We start from the raw sequence: 19,478 nt of genomic DNA, 5'->3' as shown, positions 1-19,478 counted from the left end.
AAAAAAAAAAAAAAAAAAAAAAAAAAAAAAACCTGTCTAGCCCAAAATGCCAATAGTATCTTTGTTGAAAGTTACTTACCTATAATGTGTATACCTTATATTCTTTCTGACCCAATATTAATCACAAAAATTTTAGGGCCAGGAATTAAATATTCAAGATTTGTCTATTAATGTTTTAAAGCAAGCACTTTTAGAATCCAAACCAGCTTATAACATTAGCATGTTTATCCAGGTATATAAAGAATGATGCTTTGAACAAATTTTTTTATACAGAGAAATTATCTGGGGCCTTTAAAAAAGGAGTAAAATGCTGCTTTCTTTAGTATACTATCAATAAAAAGAATAAAATGAATAAATTAGCTATATAAGTATAGATGTTATATATAAATATGCATAGAACACAAATACAGAGTACAGATCATACATTTAAATAAATAAATAAATACAAATATACAATAAATAACCATAGACAGAGTAGATACAGATACACAGCCAGGTGGATGATGGATGGACGGATGGACTAATAAATCATTTTAATCCTATCTCTGATTATTCACAGACTGCAAAAGAAAGGGGTATTTTACTGCTTTTTCACTGTACGTAGCATATACAGTTTCAGTATATGGTGCATATAGTTTTCATACTGCCCCAGTGAAAAGGGTCAGCTAGATTCATTTTGTGTGTATACACACACACACACACACACACACGTGTGCGTAAACATGTATATATATAGTTATTTTGGAATAAATTACATGAAATCATTTTTAAATAAAAATGGCCAACGTACTACAGTCATATCCACAAAGAGGAAGAATACAAATACATACATATAAAATAAGATATACCTGTAGAGCTAATTTATACATATAAATTTAAATAAAAATACATACAATGACATCGATTTAATTGTAAAACAGAACAGATATCTTGATATATCTTTTAAGGAAGCGGAACAATCATTGTTTTCCTAAAATACGCGGGTACAGTGCTGGTCCTTTTACATTATCATCTAAATTCCATCTCCACAATAAACTAGGAAGTAGAAATAATTCCATTTTAAAGTTGAGGAATTTGAGGCCCCAAGTGGTGACTTAACTTGTATTTTCCATAACAGCGGGGACAATTTTTATATTTTTCCAGTATTACCAGTGCCGAATCATGCCCCCAAATGACAGACATGCAGTACATTTTGGATGGATGAAGGGTGCTCAAAGGTACACAAATAAATAACCTCATTTTTCTAATTTCAAAATCAGAAACAGTTAAAGAATTTCAAAATATCTAACTCAATATCCTTCAGAAAATGAGGGGTAAAACATTCACCCTTTCAAATATGTGAGTCCCTACTAAAATGCAAGAGTCTGCCAGACACATCAATCACAGCTCTTCACAAAGTATGTCATTGCCTTTTATTGGGTTGCTCCATGAAAAGATTTAATGCACATTAGCAACATGAAATAGTATTAAAATGAAGGACTAACTACAAATTAGGGCGTTTTACAAGATGAAAAGGAGAAGTAATTGAGTAGATAAACATACAATTGGATTTATTTCTAATAAGTGGGGCTGTATCTAAGGAAAATTGTAAAGCCAAGTTTTTCCTTTTTACAACGAAGTTTCCATTACTGGTGGTCCATGACCACAGCCCTCAAGGAACTTCAGTAGTGACGCCCATATAACCATGCTGCTCTGTTCTTATTTCCCTTCATTTAAGATAGCCGTATCTCCACTGCACTAGCAGTTAAAAGCCTAGATTTTGGTCCCGAATCCGTCATTAAATTGCTGTGTGACATCTGGCAGGCAACCTTCCCTCACTGAGTTTCAATTGCCTTAACTGCAGAGTTAGGAGTTTAATTACACCAGTGTTTACCAAATCGGTCTGATTACAAAAATAAACTGAATCAGTACTTTGTGTCCCTTGTTAAGAATACAGATTTCTTGGGGCACCTGGGTAGCTCAGTGAGTTAAGCATCAGACATGATTTCAGTGTAGGTCATAATCTCAGGGTCATGTGATCAAGACCCACCTAGGGCTCCAAGCTGGGCATGGAATCTGCTTAAGATTCTCTCTCTCCCTCTCCCTTTGCCCCTATCCCCACCACTCCCACTGGCTCTCTAAAAAAAAATAATAATAATAATACAGATTTCGGAGCCCCACCTTGGATGTACTTGTTAGGGAGGGGGTGGTGATGGAATTACAATATAAATTTAGTGGAGTATTTTTTTTTATTAGGTTTATTTATTTGAAAGAGAGAAAGAAGGGGGTAGGGGCAGCGGGAGAAGGAGTCTTAAGCAGACTCCACAATGGATGCGGAGCCCAATGCTGGGGCTCAGAATCACAACCCTGACATCATTGAGCAGAAACCAAGAGTTGGGTGCTTAACCGACTGCACCACCCAGGCGTCTCCAATTTCACTGATTTTTATGCAGTTTCAGTATATTACCTTGATTTTAAGCCATAGATACCCTCTTAAAGTGATCAGTTACTACATGTTTTCAAATTTGAAAAAGTAGCTTAAATAATCATTCTTAAATAATACACTGCAAATGGCTCCGTATGGGTCCTTTTTTTTTTTTTTTTCAGCTTATTGAAGCTTTTTAATTTCCTTTCTTTTTCTCATATTCCAGATGGGTGATCCCAAGTAAACAGACATTCATATACTGGGGAACTCCTTACAAATGAAAATACAAATATGAAAGAAATTTCCAACATTTATATTCTTTAAAATTACAACAATTACACTAAACAATAACTATATCATTTTCATTAGAAAGTACTTTAAGTTTAAAAAAAAAAAAAACGCTTCCAACACAATAGAATAAATAAAATAGCCTTACCTAATCGTAATTCTCCAAAATTGCCACATCCAATTTTTTTTCCAACTCTAAAGTTAGGTCCAACCATTAAAACTCCAGAGGACGAAGACCCAGTTCCTCGAGTGTTGTGTCCCGACCGACCACTAGGTCGTGCCATTCTATCATCTGATTTGTCCTTGTCTTTCTTTTTATTATCCATATCAAGTTTGCGGTACTCCACTTTGAATTCTTTAATCAAGACAAGCACAATGAAATAGGGTATTGTGAGAATAGGTACATCACTAGGTTAACTGTACCAGGTGGGTAATTGTTAACATTCAAATTGCAGCAGGTAGTCAGTTAACTGGAGCGTGTTCATCCCATTCGTAAAATTTTTCTCAGTTGTCTTTTCAGCAAAACATGTCTTCAAAATTATCTTTTCGGTGATGTAAGCTGATATTGATAGAGAGCTAGAATATTAAGAAAAGAAAATTAGTCAACTTAAAGAATTAAAAAACATATTTTGGGGATATTAATAAGTTCAAGCAGTGGATTATTGCTATTTGTTGATTCCCACTTAAATAATCAAACCACAGTAGACTAAAAGTAACCATTAGTGTCTTTCCTATACCTTAATACCAAAGAGATATTAAAAATCAAAAATACATCAAAAATGTGCTATTTCATAAGCCAATGTCCATTCACTAACCTAGACCTTAGAACTTAAAACCATTTCAGTTTTTACCAGTAAGTCAATATAAGATTTTCCACTTAAAAGCAGAAAAAGAGAATACATTTTGCAAATGAGTAAAAGATTCTAATAAAAATGTCTTCCAGATGTCCATACACACATACATACAAATTTTCAAAATCTTTTCAAATATACATTCTCATTTGAACTTCAAATATTTATTAGAATTAAAACACTATTTATTAATAACAAATATTATTATTTACAACTATATATGGAAATGCCTTCAGAAGTGGTAACACAAAGAACATTCTTGCCACCCATTATGGGAAAGAATTCTTATATAACATTTGAACCAGGCCTTTAAAAAAAAAACATAATTTCATAAGGTTAAGAAATACTGGTACCCACCTTATAAGGTGGAGAAGATTAGTTTTTATATTTTCTAATATATACATGAAAACACTAAAGCTCAAAAAAAGGCTTTTGGAGCAGTCTTCCCCATTCACCTTCTCTAGGAATTTCACCCATCTAACATACCTCAATTCTGCAAGCTTAAGCAATTCTCTTACTTTTGTTTGAACAATATGAGTACATTCCTGTTCTTTGCAATTAAAGAAGTGACTTCAAAACATAGTCACTAATAAGGAAACCAGGATCAATATCAAGGACTTCTTATTCTTATTTCTGAAACTGATTATAGAATGCAATCATAACAAGAGTTGAAACAAATAGTACTTTCTAATTACTTCCCAGCAATTCCCCAAATAGGCAATTAGTCCTAACACCCAATGTGTTTAAGGTGTTTCATATTAATTCTGCCATACTCATATTCTGCAGATAAAACTGTAAGCCTCTGTTTGGTATTTGTAAAACTGAATGAGTTCCACATATACTGTTTATTCTGTTTCCAAATATAACAGAATAACTGATACTGAACTTCCCATCCTGCTGTAAATAACTATACAACTGGATAAAACTTACGAAGCACCTGTTTTCAGGTACTGAATAATAGGCACCATGGTCTGTGATCTTCGAGAAAAAGCAAACACATAAGGTGAGTCCTACCTTTACCCAAGCTCTCTAGGGAGGGATAATTTTCTGGCTATGGTACAGGGAGGTGAAACACAGGTAGTACACAGTGATCAGAGATCAGTCACTGTTGAAACAAGTGAAATTTGTAGGATTTGTTACACAGGGTGAGGCAGTGGTACAGTGCTGGGGGTCGGTAGTGGTAGGCAGAATATTGTGTGGATGACAATATTCTGAAATACCTAGTAGACAATGGCTACTATGGGGTTAAATGAGTAATGAACATATTAAAGGCTGCACAGTGCTGTGAGAGCTTTAAGTTCATAAGTAGTCATGGTGGAGGAAACTCATTAATATCCCAGGAATTCAGCTGAGACACCACAAAGACCAAGTCTTCAGAGTAAGGACCATACTCTAGAGTAAAGACTACGCTACAGTGGCTCAACTAAAGCCTAAAACCAAGCCTAGATAGGATTAAGAAAAGCATCAATTAAACTCACTCCATTCCACAATGAAACTCAACATACTTAAAAAAGACAAAAGACTCAGACTCTTAACAATGTTGAATTTATAATGTCTAGCATACAATTAAAAATTACCAGACATGCAAAAAGCAGAAATGTGACCCACAGCCGGGAAACCAAGCTGTCAAAGGAAACAGACTCCAAGATGATCCTGATAGTAGAATTAGAAAACAGGACTTTGAAACTACTAACTAGTTGTTAAAGTCCTATTAAATTGAATAAACAGAATGGGGCAGAAAAAAATATTGGAATAAATAATGGTTCAAACTGTCCCAAATTCAGTGAAAAACATTAACCTACAAATTGAAGAAATGTGAAACATCAAAAAGAAATCAAGAGCACTGGAAATCAGAAATGCATAGGTATTCATTTCCTTAAAAGATAAATTACTGATTAAAGCACAAATAATTTTTTAGTGTCATTTATAACAAAAATGGAAGTAAAATATATGACAACAAAAATAGGGGGTAGTAAACGTAATTGCATTATTTTAAGATTTTTATATTTGTGGGGGATGATGTGGTTCAATATTAAGTAGCCAATGACAAGTAAAGAATGTATATTTTAATACTTAGGCCAAATAAAAAAATTAATTGTAATAGGAATAACTAAACAGCTAAGACAAAATATAAAAATAATAAACAACACCTGATTACAACAAGAGAGAAAGAAGACATATGGGACAAAAAGAAAACAAAGAGCAAGACACTACAGTTGAAAACACACAAAGGACTAAGAAAATGGACCATATGCTCAAAAGGAAAAAATTGTCAGACTGTATAAAAAAGAAACATCCAACTATATTCATCTCTATAAACAATTTCAAATACAAAGACACAAAGAGACTGAAAGTAAAAAAAGAGATAGGGGCTCCTGGGTGGCACAGCGGTTAGGCGTCTGCCTTCGGCTCAGGGCGTGATCCCGGCATTATGGGATCCAGCCCCACATCAGGCTCCTCCGCTATGAGCCTGCTTCTTCCTCTCCCACTCCCCCTGCTTGTGTTCCTTCTCTCACTGGCTGTCTCTATCTCTGTCAAATAAATAAATAAAATCTTTAAAAAAAAAAAAAAAAGAGACAAAGATACACTATGCAAATTGCAAGTGTAAGAATGCTTGAGAAACTATATTATCATACAAAGAAAACAGCAAAACAAAGGAAAATCTCCAAAGATACAGATGTCCATTTCATAATGCCAAAAATATCAATTAAGCTGAAAAACATAAAAATCATAAATACGTATGAGCAAAATAAAAAACTAAAATTAACAAAACTAAAACTAAGAAAACTAAAGGAAAAAAGACCATCAAAGTTGAAAGTGTTAACAATGTTTCAATAAATGACAAAATAGAAGACAAATATATCAAGGGGCACCTGGGTGGCTCAGTCGGTTGAAGGACTGGCTCTGGATTTCAGCTCAGGTCATGATCTCAGGGTCATGATATCAAGCCCCACCACATCAGGCTCCATGCTCAGCAGGGAGTCTGCTTGAGATTTTCTCTTTCTCTCCCTTTGCCCCTCCCCCTGCTCTCACATGTTCTCTCTCTCTAAAATAAATAAATCTTTAAAATAATTTAAAAGGAGGCAAAAATATCAGGATGTATGCTGATATAGATCTAAACAATACCATCAATACCCTGAACTTAACTGACATTTATAAAATACAACATCCAAAAACTACAGAATAGTATTTCTTTTAAATGTTCACCAAGAAAGATCATATGCGGTGCCATAATTTAAGCCTCATGTAACTGAAATATTATAGAGCACATTCTCTGATCAAAATAGAATTTAAAAAGCAATCAAAAATTACATGATGTCGGGGCGCCTGGGTGGCACAGCGGTTAAGCGTCTGCCCTTCAGCTCAGGGCGTGATCCCGGCGTTACGGGATCGAGCCCCACGTCAGGCTCCTCTGCTGGGAGCCTGCTTCTTCCTCTCCCACTCCCCCTGCTTGTGTTCCCTCTCTCACTGACTGTCTCTATCTCTGTCAAATAAATAAATAAAATCTTTAAAAAAAAAAAAAAATTACATGATGTCTAGAAAATCCTCAAATAGTTGAAAATTAAATACACTTAAATAATGAGTTGAAAAATAAATCACATAAGAAATTAGAAAAAAACTCTAACAAAATAATAATGAAACATTAAATTTTGTAAGCTGTATCTAGGTCAATGTTTAGAACAAAATCAGAAGCTATAAATGCCTACATTTAAAAATGTTTTTTAGGCAATGATCTAGGTTTTCTTCTTAAAAAGCTAGAAAAGAGCAAATTAGATATCACTTTAAGAAGTACTTTCATAGAGCTATTATTACTATCCCATGGACTTATATGAAAATATAGCCTTAATGACTGAAAACAGGAGTCTCAGCAGATAAATGCCAAAATATCATACCAAAAAATGGAAACTCTAGAATAAAAAGACTCATATCTGAAATGAAAAGCTTCACTGGAGACACTTAAAAGTAGATTGGATAAAGCAGAATAAAGTGTCAATGAACATGCAAGGAAATCCAAAGAAACTATCCAGGGAACAAAATAAATAAAATAGAAAATAAACAATAGAGAAAGCAAATAAAGCCAAAATATTCATTCTCTGAAAATGGACAATAAAACTGATGACTCCTAGCAAAAATAGAAAGAGAAAATATGCAAATAACCAATAACAATACTGAAAGAAGGAACATCACTGAAGATCTCACAAATTTTATTTTTTTTTAAAGATTTTTTTATTTATTCGACAGAGATAGAGACAGCCAATGAGAGAGGGAACACAAGCAGGGGGAGTGAGAGAGGGAACACAAGCAGGGGGAGTGGGAGAGGAAGAAGCAGGCTCCCAGCAGAAGAGCCTGATGCGGGGCTCGATCCCATAACGCCCTGAGCCGAAGGCAGACGCTTAACCGCTGTGCCACCCAGGCGCCCCTCACAAATTTTAAAAGGAAAAGGACAATTATGAGCAACTTTATGCCAATAATTTGATAACTCAGATGAAATGGACAAATTTCTTGGGGTGTCTGGGTGGCTTAGTCAGTTAAGCAACTGACTCTTGATTTCGGCTCAGGTCGTAATCATGGGGTCATGAGACTCAGCCCGAGGGCTCCATGCTCAGCCTGTAGAGTCTGCTTGTCTTTCTCCATCCCCCCACCGCTTTTGTACTCTCTCTCTCAAATATATAAAATCTTAAAAAAAGAAAAGAAAAGGAAATGAACAAACTTCTTGAAAAAATCCAATATAAGATGACAAGATGAAACAAAAAATATCAATAGCTCTGTATATATTAAAAGAACTTTTTTTTTTTTTAGCAAAATCTCTCAGATATTTGAGTGGAAGAAGTCAGGAACAAATGAGTATATTTTAAATGATTCTAGTTACATGAAATTCTAGAATCAGCTAAAATAAGCTGTGGTGATAGAAATCACATCAGTGTGGCCTAGGGTGTTGGGGTATCTGAGAGAGGAGCAGCATGAGGAGACTTTCTGGGGGAAGGACACGTTCTACATCTTAACTGGGAAAGGATTACACAGGTGCATACATTTGTCCAAACTCATAAAATGATACCTAAAACCTACACATTGTATTATATGTCAACGACACTTCAAAATGCGACTCTTAGAGATAACCCACATTCCAAAAAATTAATGCTGTATCTGAAAGATCATGTTTTTCCATCCTATAACATTATCATAAAAGTTATCTGAAAATGCTACTTTTCTTAAAGTTTATGAACATATCAGTACTTTAGATGCTGAAAGCGCCTTTCTATACTTCTTCTATTACTTCTAGAAGTAATTTTCCTTTTGCAATCTTTCATGTTATTTTCAACACAAAGCTTTTTGTTTATATTTAATCAAATACCCAAAACACAATCTACATGTAATAAGAATTCAAATAATAAAGTAAAAATACCCCTTGAGATATCCACACCCCTTGTCTTCCATTCCACTTGCCTATGCAGAGGTAATAACCATTACTTTCAGTTTGCCGCGCGTGCTCCAGACCTTTTTTGTAATGCATACACTTATTTGTGTACAGCAATATTTATGGGTTTGCTTGTTTGTTTTACGGAAGTCCTCATGAAGTCTCTGAAGAATCAAAAGTTCATCGTGAAAGAAATAGCATATGAAAGCATTTCATCCATGAAAGGACTTCCACCCTTTCGCTTTCATACCCCTCTACCCAATCCGAACTGTAGAGGCGCAAGGGCTAGCATGATGAATTGGCGGGGAGGGGGGGAAGAGTCAGGAGACAACCAAATCCTTTCCCCAGACAAAGTTCCAGAGCCAAGAGCCAGGCCTGAAAGTGAGAGGTGGGGAGACAGTGGTTGAAAGATGCAATGAATTAGCTTAAAATTGAACCTCGAAACCGGAATGGGTATTTTTGATAGACGAAAATAAGCCCACTGCCAGAAGTGAACTTATTCTTATAAATATGTGACATGAAATCAATGGAAACTGACTAAGATATCATCTATGAGTGGTGAAAGGAGAAAAATCAAAGTAGGTACATGATAACACTGGTTAGTGAGAAATGAAGCTGTTTTCCGTTTTAGTCCATCCAGTTCACCACACTCAAGAAACTCTTCATAAACGTGTAATAATAGACTTTTTAGTCTTTAAAATATTTTTACAAACTAGATTTTTTTTACAAAAATACTTTCTTACTAAGGATCTCAAGCAGCGCTAGCACTTTCCCTATTAACAGCAACTATCTAACAGTGTTTGTATCGCCTACAAGTTTGGCTATTAGCTATAGCCACAAATTCCAGCCTACAGGCTAAATCCAGCCTGTGGCTTGTTTCGTACACTGCAAACTAAAAATGGTCTTTACATTTTTACACGGTTGGGGGAAAAAATTAAAAGAATAACAACATTTTGTAACACATGAGAATCATATGAAATTCAAATTTTATTGTTCATAAATAAATTTTTCTAAGAATGATTCCATGTTAATTCATTTACATATTTTTATGGCTGCCTCATGCTACATGGTCATATGTGGCACACTTGTCATTTCCCACTGCTGCACAGCACACCACAAATTGCTATGGCTGTCATGCTTTTAAAGCATAGGACAGCGTGGACTGGGTACTTCAAATTAGATGGTAAGCACTGTGTTCATTATAACACTATACTAAAGAACACAGTATACTTGGACACGACCAAAAGCACTCGCTTTCTAGTGCTGTGTAACAAATCAGCAGAAACTTAAAGGCTTAGAGCAATACACACTTACTAGTTCAGTTTCCTGGATCAGAAGTCTGGGCACAGCTCAACTGAGTCATTTGCTCAGGGCTTCACAGCTTCATTCAAGGTATCAGTTAGGCTGCATTCTCATTAGGAGGCTAAAGCAGGAAAGAATTATCTTCCAAGCCCTTTCAGATTATGGGCAGAATTCACATTTTTTGCCACGTAAAAGTAAGGGCCCCTACTTTCTGCTGGCTCTCAGGTGGAGGCCACCCTCAGGTCCTATATGATGGCTTATAGTTCCTAGAAACTGCCTACAGTTCATTGCCATGTGGGCTTCTCCAACATAGCCACTTACTTCTTTGAGTCCCTGAAAAGAATCTCTAACTCCGATTTTCTAAGAATGAGTTTTATGTAAGGTAATATGACCTTCTCTCATATCTAAGTTCCAATCTTTGTACCCTGCTCTATTACAACAGTTCTCCCAGGTCTGGGGATCCTCACTACATGCTTCCAGACCTCTTTGATGCTACCTGCCCATGGAGGATTAGAAAAAAGAAGTCTTGGAATACCAACCAGTAGCGAAGACTTGGGCAAGGCTTAATTTGTCTACGCTTATTTTAGTAATTATAAAATAGGATTAGACTAGGAGATTTCTAAGGATACTCTTACATTACGCACAGTATTAAAATTGCCTGTCCAATTTCATGACAATGACTCTTAGTACATGTAATTTTGTGGTCTTTGAACCTAGTACATACTGGGCATGTAGGGCAGTCAACAGATATTATAGATCGATAAATGAGTTCTCTCTATCTCTAAACATTTCCAGGTTTTAGGTGTATGATTCCTACTTAGAGGCCTCCCAGCAACTTAACACCAGGCCCCCTAACATCAGGCTCTTCATTCACCTGAAACACCTCAGTGAGCCGTTATTCACATATGCTAACCAGTGTGCTACAAGGGCTCCCAAGAATCTCCTGGATGAGATGGCATTCCCTTGCCTGAATTACTCTGTTAATACAGCTTGTATTTCTGCCTTCTGTAGTGATTCATCCTAGCACCAAAGAAAAATCAGTTCTGAAAACTGAAGCTAGTCTTTCAGCTATACCTAACACCAACAGACCATGAGTCGCAAATCCAAATGCCCAAACAAGTAAGGCAGGTAATATGTGTGAATGAATCAAGCAGAGAATAAGACCATAAGGAATACTGTGGACTACAGCAAACTAGAAACCAAATACCCCACTTGAAAGGGGCAGCTATTAGTTGTAAACAGTATCGTTGCCATTCAGGAATCTAGACGTTCTAACTTTTCAAGAAAACACAGAAGACTTTTTTTTTTTTTAATCTCTGTAGTTGCTATTTGCGGAGCACTTACTATGCTAAGTACTTTTAATAGATTAATTCATCAATTCTCAAAACTGTAAGATACTATTACAATGAATCTCTATTTTTACCAACGAGGAAACTAAAATTTAAAGAAATTACAGTGCATGACCAGCATCATGAAGTTAGTAAGTGGTACACTGAGAATATGATTAACAAAAAGTAGAATTCCTGAGTTCATATTCTTACCCATTTTACCTCCTAGTGTTGTTCTTGCTAACTGTCTGACCTCTCAAAACACCGACTGTACCTTTCTAGCTGGATCTGCAGCCTGGGACCTCCCCCTTCTGCCAGACTATATTCTCAATATCTACAACACCTCAATGTTGGCAGATCCTAGTCTGAACCAACCTGGAGTAAGGGGGGGGGGAGGAACACACCATTTAACAAGCCCCATTCATGTACACAGGGCTCCAAGATATTTATGAATAAAAAGACCATACACACACACACACACACACAGAAGTAACAAGTCATTAACTTACAAAATTGCAACATGCTGTCTTCCTATGATATATATACCTTTCTGTTTAAATATTCTATTTATTAAGAGTTAACAACTGTAACTATGTATATCCACATCAATAAAAACACTTGGAGCCATGAAATATTGATAAACTTTTGGAAGATGGGAAGAAATGCATACACTACAGATGAAACAATGAAGGAAGTAAAGTCCCAAACTAAGTACCAGAAAATACAACAGGTGAGTAAGGAGGTAATCTGCCAGAAAGAAGTCCACAATGGCTTCCTAAAGGAAGTGAGGTGAAATCGTAAGTAGGAATGAAAAAGGGAAGGGAGGCAGGGGCAAAATGGGGGAATGGGAAAATTGTTACTAACTACTATTACTATTTCCTACGTAAAACAAAACAAAATAAAAACAAACCTCTAAAGAAGCCAAAGGAGGATCCAAAGGAGAACATGGGAGAGGGGAAATTATACGAACTGCTAAATCACTATATTGTACCCTGAAACTAATATAAAACTGTATGTTAACTGGGGCGCCTGGGGGGCTCAGTCGGAAAAGCGTCTGCCTTCAGCTCAGGTCATGTTCCCAGGGTCCTGGGATCCAGCCCCAGCATCGCATCATATCGCATCCGGGTCTCCCTGCTCAGCAGGGAGCCTGCTTCTCCCTCCCCGCTCCCCCTGCTTGTGCTCATGCTCTCTCTCACTCACTCTCTCACTGTTGTTCTATTTTAAATAAATCTTTTTTTAAAATCTTTTCTAAAAAACTGTATGTTAACTCTATTGGAATTAAAATAAAAAACAATAAAAATTTTTTAAAAAGATCATTAACCCTAGCATACAACTTGGTTCTCTTGCATGTCCTAACAGTGCAAGCATGGTTAATTGATTTTCAGCTTTTAGAATCAATCCTATCCAAAAAAAATGCAAGATAAATGTTACAGAAGAGATTATAAATTTTTCCAGCCTTGATACAACTGACAAATGATCAGCTGTTAAGGGGAAGTAGAAGTGCTAAAAGAAACAAGAGAAGTAAGAATATCTGCGCCTTACAAAGCAAAGAGTAAAGAAATAATGTAAAACGTGCTAGAATAAAACAGAGATGTAAGAATGTTATTTAAAGTATAAAAGGTAAGCAAGAGAGGAAGTAAACATAATAACTATTCAAACATTTAAAGACAGAAGGGTAACTGGAAATGTGTGAGCTAAAATTTCATCACTGTTAATAGACAATTCTAAGATAATGCATCTCAAAAAAAAAGAAAAGAAAAGAAAATTTTGCTTCTTCCCTTCTAATTTGAATACCTTTTATTGACTTTTCTTGTCTGGCTGCTGTGGGTAGGACTTTCAGTACTATGTGGAATACAAGAGGTGAGGGGGGTATCCCTGTCTTGTTTTTGATCTTACAGGAAAAGCTTTCAACCTTTCACCATTGAATATGATGTTACCTATGGGCTTGTCACATGTGGCCTTTATTATGTTGGGGTACGTTCTTTCTATACATAATTTCTCAAGACTTTTATCATGAATGGATGTTGAATTTTGTGAAAGGCTTTTCCTGAACTTATTAAGGTGCTCATACAATTTTTATTATTTATTCTGTTAATGTGGTGTATTACACTTATTGATTAGCAAATGTTGAAGTATCCTTGCACTTCAGGGTTAAATCCCACTTGACCATAGTATATGATCTTTTAAATGTTCTGGTAAATTCAGTTTGCTAGTATTGTGTTGAGGATTTTTGCATTTATATTTATTAGGGATACTGGTCTGTAATATTCTTTTATTGTGGTGCCCTTATCTGGCTTTGGCATCAGGATAGTGTTGGACTCATGAAATGACTTTAGGAGTATTACTTCCTCTTCAATTTTTTAAAAGAGCTTCAGAAGAACTGGTATTAATTCTTCTTTAGATGTTTAGTAGAATTCACCAGTAAAGCCATTGGGTCCTGGGTTTTTATTGTTGCTGCTGTTGGGAGATTTTTGATTGCTAATTCAATCTCCTTAGTAGTTACAAGTCTATTTGGATTTTCTATTTCCTCCTGAATCAGTATTGGTAGGTTATTTGTTTCTACGACTTTATTTCTTCAGATTACATAATTTGTTGGCATACAATTCCCTACAAGAGTCTTTTATGAGCCTTTGTATTTCTGTGGTATTAGCTGCAGTATCTCCTCTTTTATTTCTAATTTTGAGTCTTCTCTTTTTTTCTTAGTCTAGCCAAGACTTTATCAATTTTATCCTTAAAAAAACAGCTCTTCATTTTGTGATCTTTTCTGTTGTTCTTCTAGTTTCTATTTCACTTAGTTCTGCTCTGATCTCATTATTTCCTTCCTTCTGCTAACTTTGAACTTAGTTTGTTCTTTTTCTAGTTCTTTTTCTTTTACCTTGAAGTATAAACTTATTTGAGGTCTTTATTCTTAATATAGTCACTTATCACTATAAATTTCCTTCTAAGAACTGTTTTTGCTATATCCCATTAGTTTTGGTATGATGTATTTCTGACAATTCTACCAAAAACTGTTAGCTATAATAAACAAATTTAGTAAAGTTACAGAACACAAAAATCAACATACAAAAATCAATTGAACTTCCATATACTAACAACTAACGCTCTGAAAAAGAAATTATGAAAGCAATCCCACTTACGATAGGATCAAAAAGAATTAACTACTTAAGAAATAAATTTAAACCAAGGAGGTGAAAGACCTATACACTGAAATGTGTAAGACATTAATGGAAAATACTGAAGGGGCACAAATACAACAAAGATAGGCTATGTTCTTAAATTGGTAGAATTAGTATTGTTATAATTATTAAATAACCCAAAGTGATCTACATATTCAATGCAATCCTTATCAAAATTCCAAGGGCTTTTTTCACAGAACAGAAAAAACAATCCTAAAATTCGGAGAACCATGAAAGACTCCAAATACCAAACCAATTCTGAGGAAGAACAAGGTTGAAGGCATCACACTTCCTGACTTCAGTCTATATTACATAACTACAGTAATCAAAACAACATGGTATTGGCATTAAAAAAACAAAAAAAGACACAAGAATCAATAAAATAGGATGGAGAACCCAGAAATCAATAATCAATCCATATATGTATGGTCAACTAATCTTTGACAAGGGCACTAAAAACATAAAATGGGGAAAGGACAGTCTCTTCAATAAATGGTGATAGGGCAACTAGATATCCACATCCTAAAGAATGAAATGGGATCCCTACCTCACATCATTCACAAAAATTAATTCATAATGGGCCAAAGACTTAAACATAACACCTGAAACCAGAACTCCTAAGAAAAAACAAAACCAAAAAAATCTTCCTGACACTAGTCTTGGCAATGATTGTTTTGGATATGATACCAAAAGCACAGATAACAAAAGTAAAATGAACAGGTAGGACTACATCAAACTAAAAGCCTTCTGTAGCAAAAGGAAACTATCAATGAAATAAAATGACAACCTATGGGATGGGAAAAAATATTTGCAGATCATATGTCTAATAAAGGGTTAAAGTCTTAAATACATAAGGAACACATACCCCTCAATAGTAAGTAATGTGATTAAGAAATAGGCAAAGAATCTGACTAGCCATTTTTCCAAAGAAGATATACAAAGAGCTAACAGGTATATAAAAAAGCTCCTCAACATCCCTAGTTACCATGCAAGTGCAAATCAAAACCACAATCAGATATTACTTTATATCTGTTAGGATGGCTATTATCAAAAAGATAAGAATTAGCCAATGTTGGCAAGGATATGGAGAAAAGCAAACCCTTGTGCACTGTTAATGGGAATATAAATTAGTACAGTCATTATGGAAAATAGTAGGGAGGTTCCTCAAAAAATCAAAAATAGAACTACCATATGATCCAGTAATCCTGCTTCTGGGTATATATCCAAAGAAAACTAAAATAAGTATCTCAGAGAGATATCTGCACTGCCATGTTCACTGAAGCACTATTTCCTACTAGCCAAGATATGGAAACAACCTAAATGTCTGTCACAGATGAATGGAAAAAGAAAATAGTCTATATTCAATGGAACATTATTTAGCCATAAAAAAAGAAGTTCTGCCACTGAGACACCATAGATGAACCTCGAGAACATTATACTAAGTGAAATATACCAGAAAACACTATAGGGAATCACTAATTTGTAGATCCCAGGGTAGTGAGTTCAAGCCTTGCATGGAGCTCCACGCTGGGCTTCTAAAATAAAAAAATAAAATAGTTTGACACAGAATCAAAGAGAATAGTATATGCATATTATTTTAAATTACAGAAGTAACTACCTAAAGCATTTAAAACTGAAATAATTAAAAGTTCTTTTAAACATCCTCAGATTCTGAGATAGTTTACATAAGGAGTTTGGGAGAGAGGAATCTAGAAGCAGACATGGGAAAGTTTATAATCTATATACTTAAATGATAAAGTCTGTGAAAACTTACTAAAGTGCTTTTCAGCTTCCCAGTATTCCTTCATGAAAAATATCAAAATGACCCATCCTTTAAATACCAAATTTTCTTTTATCTATGATCCTAATTAAACAATCCTTTACAAAGGAATCTTATTTCTCCTTTTATGACCTAATGACAGGCTTTTAATTCTTCCTCAACGGAAAAAAAATCAAATACTAGAGATATGAGGCGAGACACTATTAGTTTTACATCTCTCTATTATTTTAATATTCTAGCAGTCATTAATTTAATAAAAATGTTAATTCTACCATGAATAAATAAGTAGCCTTCATGCTAAAATTACTAAAAAAACACCATCAAAACCCAATAAGAATATTTCAAGTTATTGAAAAGTAAAGTAGTATGTGCCTTTACAAATCACAGGTTTTGTTTTGGTTTGGTTTACTTTATTTTACTTCGAATGAAAATAGAGTCCACTAATACTGGAAACAGCTGTGGAATTCTTATCCTGAAATCCATGGACCTCCTGTGCATTTTCTTAAGACAGAATCCGCCACTTTCAACATATTGTAAAAAGATTATATGACTCTAAAAAAGTTAAGAACCACTGAAAAGTGTATCATTTTCTCACTAAATTATAGATACATTTTTAGCAACAATCTATCCTAAAAACTAAATAACATCTGTACTTTATTTAAAAGCCAACCTTGTTAGAGAAAAGTATTTAGGGCAGTTTACAATATACACACCACAAAACAACTGAGAAAAATTTCAAGTAAGGAAATCACGCAAGAAGATAGGTCATGTTAGAAATGTAACTGTGTAATACTAAATACAAAATGGATACCATGGAGTTCAGTACCCATACTTAACAAATTTATTTTTCTGATTTCTAATAGTCAAGCAAAAACAGAAATTCAAGCAGATACAAGATTCAGAATGCCCATTAAACTTACCCATGTTGCTAAAAGCCCACAAATAATCCTAGTACTGTATTATACCTATAGATGGAGTCAATAGTAGTAAGAGAAAATTTCTCTCAGAAGTTTTAAATTCAAAACTACAAGCAAGAGGGGTGCCTGGGTGGCACAGCGGTTAAGCGTCTGCCTTCCGCTCAGGGCATGATCCCAGCCGTTATGGGATCAAGCCCCACATCAGGCTCCTCTGCTGAGAGCCTGCTTCTTCCTCTCCCACTCCCCCTGCTTGTGTTCCCTCTCTCGCTGGCTGTCTCTATCTCTGTCAAGTAAATAAATAAAATCTTTAAAAAAAAAAAAAAAACTACAAGCAAGAGAATGGAAAAACACAGCCTGAAAACTTACAAATCAGGCATCCAGAGAAATAAAAGCTACTGGGAGAACCAAGTATCATACAAATAAGCCTAGCATACACCTGATAACGCAAATTAAATAATGATCTATAAATAATGGCTTAAGGATATTTTAACTTTTATTTAAGAGATACTACCCTTTTAACTGAAACTCTAAACTGTCTAGAACCAAAAGAATGGACATGGATTTATAGTTAATGTGCATAAAACTACATGAATGTGCATAAACTGTAACAAAATATTTACAAATTGTGTTTGATTCTATCACTATTCTCAGCATACTGACTTATATACCTACATTTAAAAGACAGAATTTATTAAAGGGATGTATTTTTAAATTATCCTCAAGAATTGTTAAACAAATACAAATAATCAATTGTTTTGCTTTCATAAACAAATACAATTTTGATGTAGTAACACCCACTGATACAGATTTTAAAAAGAGCTGCTAAATACAGAAAACATTAGACATAATAGGATTTGATGAACAGAAATGTAGGCCACTGGCATATTTCTAATTTGATGATCAATGATGAATCTTCAAAACATAAAATAGAAAATGAGATTCTCTAATCTTCATGGGCCAATAATTTAATACATTACAGAGCCAACAGACCATCTTTAGATCGCAACGTAAAACAAAGTACTCTGAGAACATATCAGTATAGTATGTTCTAGATCATAAAAAACCACCCAGAGTTAGCGAAAGCTTTCAAATATTAATGAGCAGGGCTAAATTTTTTAAAATGCTTATTAATACTCCGTCTAGCTTCTAAAATACTGCTGTAATACATATAGAACTGTTCCATGTAACTATAATATTAAGCATGAAAATTTTCTACCGTCATCTCATGTTCAACATGTTAGTCAATGTTTTCTGCAAATACAAAATTAGAATTAATGGAAATTTTTAAATTAATTGTTTTTCACATGTTACATGTCACAGCATTGATTTCTCACTGCTTTATAACTCAAATGAAAAAGGCCATATTTAGTATATGAAATGACCCATTCGGTGTTTCAAATGCCTTATTCAGTCTCTAAAAATTACATTAAAATACGTGTCTCCAGGCTTCTCCGAAATTTAAATGAGTAAGGATATTTGTGATGTGATGGCTAGCCGGTACATCACAAGCTTCTATTAGCAGCAAGTGTCCCAGTTACTGGTTTCTGGCATGAGCTCAACTGTGGTTGTCTAAGAAAAGACTAAACACTTATTTTTAAAAGCTAAATCATTAACTGTAATGTCAAAAATGGAGATTAATTTCTCTAATTACATACTACAGAAACGTATTTTGTTTCAGAAACATTTAGTAACCATCGTCAACAACACATTACATCTTTGAAACCTTCAGTGATGCCCCCTGTTATATTCCTATCAAGATCCAGGAAACTCTAGTCTTTAAAAATTGCCACCAGTTCTATTAGAGCAGGGTTCTCCAAAGTGTGGATCATGACCCTGAATTAGTGGGTTGTTAACCTAATGTAAGAGGTCTCAAGAAGCACTTTTTTTAAATGAAATAGTATTATATAGAAAAGAAAATGGAATACACATATGTCATAAAGAACAGTTTTATTCAATAAGATTTTGTTTTTGTTCTTTATATCAATATATATGTATCCATGGGCCACAATGTAAAAT

General features: G+C 34.7%; 1 protein-coding gene across 10 annotated transcripts in view; it reads right to left on the bottom strand.

Moving 5' to 3' along the window:
* Window positions 1–19,478, bottom strand: part of CSNK1G3 (casein kinase 1 gamma 3) — a 105,522-nt gene that overhangs the window by 69,789 nt on the left and 16,255 nt on the right. For all 10 annotated transcript variants that reach the window (XM_034655935.1, XM_034655938.1, XM_034655937.1 and 7 more), the window contains exon 2: window positions 2,841–3,268. In XM_034655935.1, coding sequence (XP_034511826.1) covers window positions 2,841–3,018 — 178 coding nt within the window. In that variant the 5' untranslated portion in view covers window positions 3,019–3,268. The remainder of the gene's footprint in view (window positions 1–2,840; window positions 3,269–19,478) is intronic.

Source organism: Ailuropoda melanoleuca, chromosome 3 (genome assembly GCF_002007445.2).
Source record: "Ailuropoda melanoleuca isolate Jingjing chromosome 3, ASM200744v2, whole genome shotgun sequence".
Classification (NCBI taxonomy): domain Eukaryota; kingdom Metazoa; phylum Chordata; class Mammalia; order Carnivora; family Ursidae; genus Ailuropoda; species Ailuropoda melanoleuca.
Note: the sequence above shows the minus strand (reverse complement) of the source record. Positions and strands in the feature narration are given on the sequence as shown.